Source organism: Podarcis vaucheri (assembly GCF_965113315.1).
Source record: "Podarcis vaucheri genome assembly, chromosome: 14".
Lineage (NCBI taxonomy): Eukaryota > Metazoa > Chordata > Lepidosauria > Squamata > Lacertidae > Podarcis > Podarcis vaucheri.
Genome location: NC_138752.1, coordinates 25,975,059 through 25,982,980, shown reverse-complemented (window position 1 = coordinate 25,982,980; position 7,922 = coordinate 25,975,059). Strand labels below are relative to the sequence as shown.

Below are 7,922 nucleotides of genomic sequence, written 5' to 3'. Positions count from 1 at the left end.
CATTACCGCTAGCTGAAGGACTTTATGCTGTATAGATAAGTGCCACTATTATCCACAGTGAGAGAAAGATAATGCACCAGTTTGCTTTCCTCCATGGTTTCATTTCACGATGGCAGAAAAGTAATTTCTTTTTCCCAGAGGGAAAAAAACCCCCACCGTGGACTCTCTTAAGTGAGCAGGGTAACAAGTCAATAAATTATGAAGCCCCAGCTTTTGGCTTGGGGATGAGTTTATTCACCTTTGGTTTGGAGCTGTGGGTGTGGACAGCTCAGGGACTTTACAAATTCCTCTCTTCTGTGCTTAGCTCCAGCGGTCCTTGGCTATAGCACAGGAGAATGAATGAGTGTGTGTGAGTAACAGCAGCCTTTGCAACCAAAGAGTCATTGCTGAGATTCTCACAACAGACCCCAGGCACTGAACAGCCCAGAGGGGCAGCATCTTCAGAAAGCTGATTCAACATAACACTATCTTCTCATTGATTCCTGAGCACAAAGGGCATACTTTCTGGTAAGATCATTCTTAAATGTTTGCAAAGGGGAATGGGATGAAACCAAGAAGGTGTGTGAGGGAGGGGAAGAAGGTAGTTGGTTTCTAAGAGGAGAACACTATTATTTCTGTATATTATGGTTACTTCTAATTGCTTAATATACTTTTGAATTGTTATTCATTTGATATGTTCTGAGCTACCTAGGGGAATAATTTTCTGGGAAAGTGGCATACAAATGAACAGATGGTGATGATGACAACTAGAGCTCAGATTTGCAGTTTGGGCCCCCAATTCCCAGATGTCAAAGAGATCACTCTGACTCCTCAGTGGGAAGGTAACGCATTTTGCCAAAGCTTAGAGATGTTTCTGTCCAGAGTTCCTTGAAATGTTCTTAAGCTTTATAACAGGGATGGGGGTGGGGGGCAAGGTAGTGCCCTCCAGATGTTGGTGGACTCCAACTCCCATCATCCCTGACCACTGGTTGTGCTGGCTGGGGTTGATGGGAGTTGTAGTCCAGCAACATCTGAAGGGCACATCCCTCTTTGGTCCAGCTTTGTCTCCTCCTTGAGTGTCTTTGCCCAGTTGGACTGTGTCTTTGTACTGGAGAATCCCTCTTGCTTGCCTGAATGGAGGACAGAGAGGGGTGTGGTGAGTGAATGTAAAAACTAGCCCCCCAAAATGTAAAATTTACATTTGTTGCCCCACCCACCCCAAAAGGCTGGCCAGAAAGGAATGTGGCCCTCGGGCTGAGGACAGCTCCTTTCGTGATCTAACTTTTTGGTGTGCTCCTCTTCTTTTGCACTTAAGTCTCCCTGATTGAGAAAGGCATTCTGAAAACCCACACCATATATTTTAAGTACATTGTTTCCCCCTCTGAATCCCGGGACTGGTAGCTGCAGTTCCTTAAGGGTGCTGAGAACAGTGGCTCTGTGAGCAGTAAACTACAGTTCCCAGGATTCTTGTGGGGGGGCGGGGTAAGCCATGACTGTTAAAGTGGTATGTATGCTGTGGTTGTCACTACACAGACATATAGAGCCATGCACAGCTTATAACACTCTTTTCTGTCTCTATAACTGCAATAGCCTCTTTTGGCCATGAAAGGTGAACTTTGACCTGCTATGAGATTAAATCCAGGGGAATGTAGCAAGAGGGAAAGTGATAAAGGAGGTCACTAACCGCAAGGATGCGTGTTCTTTGCCCTGGGTAGAAACTCCTTGATAGTGATGACTCAGAGCCAGCGGGTAGCAGCCAATTGCAGCTTTCTGTGTTTGTGGCTCAGCTTGAGAGGCAATGATGCTTCTGAATACCAGTTGCTGGAAACCACAGAATGGGAGAGGGCTCTCGTGCTCAGGTCCTGCTTGCTGGGTTCCCAGAGGCATCTGGGTGGCCCCTGTGAGAACAAGATGCTGAACTGAATGGGCCATTGGCCTGATCAGCAGGCTATTCTTATACTGAACATCTTTAAAATGAACCTGTGTCAGAAATGTTGCTGTGGATGGGAGGAGTACAGATTTTAAAACTTAGTGGCTGGAGTGCTTTGTGAAAATTTGATTGTGTACCCAGAGGTGTAGCATAAGGTTCCAGATTTTTTTCAATGAATCCGGGGACACTTGTCAACTTCCTACTAAATACAGTGGTCCCTCTGGTTGCAAACGGGATCCATTCCGGAGGCCCGTTCACAACATGAAAAGTGTGCAACCTGCAGTGATGCGTCTGCGCACGCGTGGGTTGCGAATCACCGCTTCTGAGAATGCGTGTGACGTCATTTTGCGCTTCTGCGCATGCGTGAGCGGCGAAACCCAGAAGTAACCCTTTCTGGTATTTCCGGGTCGCCACGGGATGTAACCTCAAAGAACATAACATGAAGCGGACATAACATGACAAAATCCATCTACAGTCATACGTCATGTCCCTGTAAATCCGGGGACTGTCCCTGGGAAACGGGGACATCTGGTAACCTTAGTGTAGCAGCCTCTGCCAGTGCCTAGGGTAGACACAAGTTGTTGTACACTACAAACCTCCATGCCACCCAAAAGACCCCCATGGTGCCCTATGGCCCCCCAGTGTGGACCGCCCCCTCCCCCCGGCTACTGTGTGTACATGTGTGTAGTGGAATGGAATGGAAACATGTTTTCCTCTTCAAATCTCATGGGCTTTGCTGCAATTGGACCCTGTCTCTTGTGATGCTGTCCATTTTCAGAATATCAATAATCTGTAAGCATATAAGCATATTGGTTCCCCTCCCCCATCTAGGTTCTATTTGAAGATCCTTTGAAAGAAGACTGGAAGAGTTCCTGCTGCATCATGAACACTTTCTGGGCAATCCTCTGTTTTGTGGTGTATGGTAAGTATAGGGGTGTGTATAGAAACTAGGAGAGGATATATTTCTTAGGTATCATCCTTCCTTACTCACGTTTGTGAGTTCAGCAGAGTACACCCCTTTGCCAGCAAAAATAAGGAAGCTGTTGATAAGCTAGCTTTCGCTTTTTCATTTAAGTACCGTATTTTTCGCCCCATAGGGCGCACTGCCCCCTAGGACACACCTAGTTTTTTTGGGGGGGGGAATAAAGAAAAAAATTTATTTCCCCCTCCCCCAGGCACGGGTCTGGCGCGGGGGAAGCCCAGCTTCCCCCGACCCCAGCCCCCAGAACAGCCTGCTATCCACAAGCCTAGGGAGCCGCGCCGGTCTCCCCAGGTTTGCGGAGAGCTGTGCGAAGCCCGTGCGCACTCTTCAGTGCACCCCAGGCTTCAGAATGCAGGCAGCTCTGCGCAACCTTTGGGAGCCCGGCGCTGCTTCGTGCCGGGCTCCCTAGGTTTGTGCAGAGCTGCGCGAAGCCTGGAGAGCGAGAGGGGTCGGTGCGCACAGACCCCTCTCGCTCTCCAGGCTTCAGTGAAAGCCTGCATTCACCCCATAGGACGCACACACATTTCCCCTTCATTTTGGGAGGGGGAAAAGTGCGCCCTATAGGGTGAAAAATACGGTATCTAAAGCCATTTGCACATTACAAAGTATGTATTTTATCAAAGTAATTGCTGAACTGAAATACAATTAAGAAGAATTGCTTATTAATAGTGATTTTGGGGGGGGGGAGTCAAGAGAGTGGGGACCTAAGCTATAGCTTGTTTAGCTTATACGTAAATCTGGCACTGGCCTTAGAGCAAATGATCTGTTATCTGTTTGTGATAAAATAGATGCCTTACACAGCACTTGAAGGTAAATCTTTACTCATATTTGTGTGTGTGTGTGTGTGTGTGTGTGTGTGTGTGTGTGTGTGTGTATGCAATGTTTTTCTCCCTTGAGTCCAAGAGAGGGTTTAGTCATTTTGCTTTCAAAACTCCTCCACAGCAGTGCATAAGTTATTAATCCAAACCTTGCCTGTTCTCAGAAACTCCTCCAGAAGGTGTCTGCTTGAAGTCACCCCACTCAACATTCTTAGTCAAAAAATCAACTAACGGAATAATCAACCAACTGCCAACTGCCAACTGCCAACTCCTGTCTTTAACACTATTCACTATATGTGTACAATGCAATAGAGTACAAATACTAGCATGATCTGTCTCTGTCGCATCTCAGCCTGGTCCAATATCTTGTACTGGGATTAAAGAATGTCAAGTGAGACAGCTGGGAAAGGCACTTCCATTTCAGGATCTGAAGAACCTCACCCAACCTGAAACAAAGAGTCCAGGCCAGTGAATGAAACAATTGTCAGAGAGCTCTATAGACGCGCAGGCACTCACAGCCTGGGGAATTATAAACTGTCCAATGCATTAACCAGATTTAAAACCCAGTCACGGGTTGTGTGTCCAATGTAGCACCAAATTTATGTCACTTAGTGGTATACAGTAAACCCACAACTTACGCAGGGGTTACGTTCCAGAGATTGCACCCAAAGCTAAAATTGTGTATAGTCAAAACACATCTGGTTCGGTGGTGGGTGATATTGTCCAATTCATTCCCCCCCCCCCCGGAACTCCACTCCCTTTCTGTTTTTTAATTTTGTGCCACACATGTAAAGCTGAATGAGCACAAGTTAAATTCGCGTAAGTTCTGGGCTTACTGTAGTTGCTCTGTTGATGTCCAGTGGTACCTCGGGTTACATACTCTTCAGGTTACAGACTCCACTAACCCAGAAATAGTACCTTGGGTTAAGAACTTTGCTTCAGGATGAGAACAGAAATCGTGCTCTGGCGGCGCGACGGCAGCAGGAGGCTCCATTAGCTAAAGTGGTGCTTCAGGTTAAGAACAGTTTCAGGTTAAGAACGGACCTCCGGAACGAATTAAGTACTTAACCCGAGGTATCACTGTACTGTTTTGCACCAGTGTAACATTGTTGCACAAGACGTTGCACCAGTAGGTTGTTGTTCACCTTGTTGCACAGTAGAACACACAATCTATTGTGCAGCAAGTTTCCATTGGCACTGCTGCTGTGTTGGAGTCCTCTGCTGCGTGACATTAAAACTCATCTGTTCACTAGCACGAAAGCCCTGGCGCTAGCGGACAGAGAATATTGGGCACAACTCCATGTCATGATGGGCCGGTTCCGATTACATTCCCATAACCTGGTGCCTTCCCAAGGCTTTGGATTCCAGCTCCCATCAGCCCCAGCCAGCAGGGCCAGTGGTCAGAGGTAACAGGAGTTGCAGTCCAAATAATGTGGAGGACTCTGGGTTGGGAGGTGGCTGAGTTACAGTGTTGTTTTAAAGGTTAAATACAGAACCAAGGGACAGTGTTTGATAGTCATTACAGCTCAGGGTTAAAGCTATGACTGGAAACTCATTTTGTGCTGTTCTCTCACCCAGCAGTGAACACAGACCTGAGTGGACACTCTGCCCTGGCCATGTCTAGCCCACACGCTCAAGATCCCCCAGAGATCAGCGGTAAGCCTGAAACAGAAGAGATGCCTTCAGCGATGCTGCAGGAGCTGCTATGGTTCTTTCGGAGAGAAGAATGTGAGTTCTCACAAAGATAGCTGTGGCGTTTGCCCTCCTAGGTGACATCCTGCTGGGTCATAAGGAAGGGGTTAAATGAGTGTCAAGTGATTGGCAAGTGGGAACCCAAGGGGAGGAGTTAGAGTTAGTGTTGTTAAGGAGTCAGTGGGTGTTAGAGAAGAGAGAGGGAGGATAAGTCTGTGGGTTGGGATAGTTTGATGTGAGAGAGTGAGAGAATCTGTTAAGAGGAGTCAGATAGACAGTTGGGATAATCAGTCAGAAGTTATTAGGAAGGTATAGGCCAGTAAAGAAACTAAGATTAAGAAACTGACAAGAAAAATTATCTGAAACCATAAACTTGTTAATGCTTATAAAATAAACTTGTTTATTTGGTTTAATGTTAACAACTGTCTGGACTCCGTGTGTACCCGAGAGAAACGGGTTGGTGACAGCGGGGAAGCAATCACAGTGGTGGCACAGGGATCAATAGACTGTCAAATGTCCTGGGACCCTGTGTGATCGCCACAATAGGCTTGTTGCAGAATTGTCACTGATGAGTGTTGCAGGCCCTATGGCAGTTCCCACATCACACATTCTGTGTAATAGCTGAGTTTCACACTTACAGAGCTTTTCACATGTAACCTTCGACGTGTGCACAGCCTGTGCATGCAACAGTTGAGCTGAACAAGTTACCAAATGTATGCTCCTCCACACATGCACCCGTCGATGTGTAAGAGAGAGCTTGTACCTGTTTTCAGTGCAATGTGTGGACAGTCTTTCTAAGACTCAGAGCGTGGAGACTGAGAGCCCAGGGTGGAGCTTAGAGAGTGAATTAACAGTCAATCTCTCTTCCCAGGGAACTCTGGGAATGGTAATTCTTGAGGGGAACAGGTGCTCCTAGCAACTCTCAACACCCTTAAGAAAACAAAGTTCCCAGAATTCCTTGGTGGAAGCTGTGACTGTTTAAAGTGGTACAAAGGTGGTTTAAATGTATAATGCAGAAGGAGCCCATGTTGGAAAGGCAGAAAGGGTGGGACAGGCTGTGAGAGAGACAGCCGGACAGCAATTCCCAGGAGCTATTGACCCATATTATCATGGCTCCCTGTTTTCTCTTGCAGCAACTACATGGAATTATTGCATTCTCGGCCTTTCAGTGCTGGTTCTGCTTGTAGGCATAGTCCTCTTGTGGAAAAATATTGCAGCAAACAGGTAAGGATAATGCCAGAATGGAGGGTTCTTATGTAATTCTCTCCTCAGCTGGGCACGTCGGCTTGCAGAGTTGGAGCTGGAGATGAGGAAGAAATTTGGTTCAGCTTACCGTATTTTTTTGCTCTATAAGACGCACCAGACCATAAGACACACCTAGTCTTTGGAGGAGGAAAACAAGAAAAAAAAATTCTGAATCTCAGAAGCCAGAACAACAAGAGGGATCGCTGCACAGCAAAAGCAGCGATCCCTCTTGCTGTTCTGGCTTCTGGGATAGCTGTGCAGCCTGCATTCGCTCCATAAGACGCACACATATTTCCCCTTACTTTTTAGGAGGGAAAAGTGATTCTTATAGAGCAAAAAATACGGCACCTTTCAATACAAACTTACCTCATTTACACTTCCTGAAAACAATACTTGAAAGGAAATGCATGTTTCTGAACTTTTTCATATGTTTCTCAGGATTCTTTGGGAAAAGCCATAACTTTTCAATGTGGTGTGATAGTGCAGAGGGGTTGCAAGTTGGAGCTGTGCAGAAGCACCAGCCATGTAGCCTGAATACTATGGATGTGTCTCTGCTACAGACTTAAATGGGTTTGAGCCATTTTCTATCCCCAGGAAACCTTGAGAAATATAGTTTTCATTCTCTTCCTGCCTCAAAATTAATCTGAGCCTGATGAATTTATTTTATTTATTTCTTCTCCTCCCATCCTGCTAGAGCCCAGAAGATTGCCCTCATGCACCAAGAAGGGTATGCAGCTGGCCAGCCTGATGAGACGGAAATGAAGCAAGCTTTTGTGCCTTTGAAGGAAGATAACAACTCTGGTTCCCCCCCTGAGAACTTCCTTCCAAAGGTAGAAAATGCAGGGCAGGTGATGATCCATTGGAAGGATGGGAACGTTACAACCATGTTTGCAGATGCGCCTGAAGAGGATGCATAGGGTTACACAAGATTGCCATTAGTTTTTTGGAAATTGGGTTTCTAAGCAAAGCAAAATTCATCAACTGGACCCAAAGTAGCTGCAAAGGGGGGAGGTATTAATGTTACATGTGGTGCAAGGTACCAAATTGACTATTTCTATTCATGCAGTGGGTGTAATTATAATTTAAAAGTGCTCCTTCAGATTTTCTTTACAAGGGGTTTGAGATGAAAAGAGAAAGTAACTCAAAAGTTCCATGGTCTGCTGTACATCAAGGAGTGGAGGGCAGGTATTATTCTGTACATCTGTATGATCAATAAATGCTTTCCATATTTTCTTAATTTACCATTTGTCCCCTTGTTACATTTTGTGTGTGTTCA

General features: G+C 46.0%; 1 protein-coding gene across 1 annotated transcript; it reads left to right on the top strand.

Moving 5' to 3' along the window:
- The first annotated feature begins 271 nt into the window (after positions 1 to 271).
- SLC51B (SLC51 subunit beta) lies at positions 272 to 7,887 on the top strand. Its single transcript, XM_082198892.1, has 5 exons — positions 272 to 507; positions 2,741 to 2,831; positions 5,288 to 5,437; positions 6,535 to 6,625; positions 7,341 to 7,887. The coding sequence occupies exons 2-5, from the start codon at positions 2,792 to 2,794 to the stop codon at positions 7,561 to 7,563; spliced, it is 504 nt and encodes a 167-aa protein (XP_082055018.1). The 5' UTR covers positions 272 to 507; positions 2,741 to 2,791; the 3' UTR covers positions 7,564 to 7,887.
- The last annotated feature ends 35 nt before the right edge of the window (positions 7,888 to 7,922 follow it).

What these genes read in the sequence shown, in the direction of transcription:
- SLC51B (XM_082198892.1), top strand. Translation starts at nt 2,792, where the DNA reads ATGAACACTTTCTGGGCAATCCTCTGTTTTGTGGTGTATG. An exon ending in CCTCTGTTTTGTGGTGTATG is followed by an intron (nt 2,832 to 5,287) that starts GTAAGTATAGGG and finishes TCTCTCACCCAG; the next exon opens with CAGTGAACACAGACCTGAGT. An exon ending in AAAAATATTGCAGCAAACAG is followed by an intron (nt 6,626 to 7,340) that starts GTAAGGATAATG and finishes CCATCCTGCTAG; the next exon opens with AGCCCAGAAGATTGCCCTCA.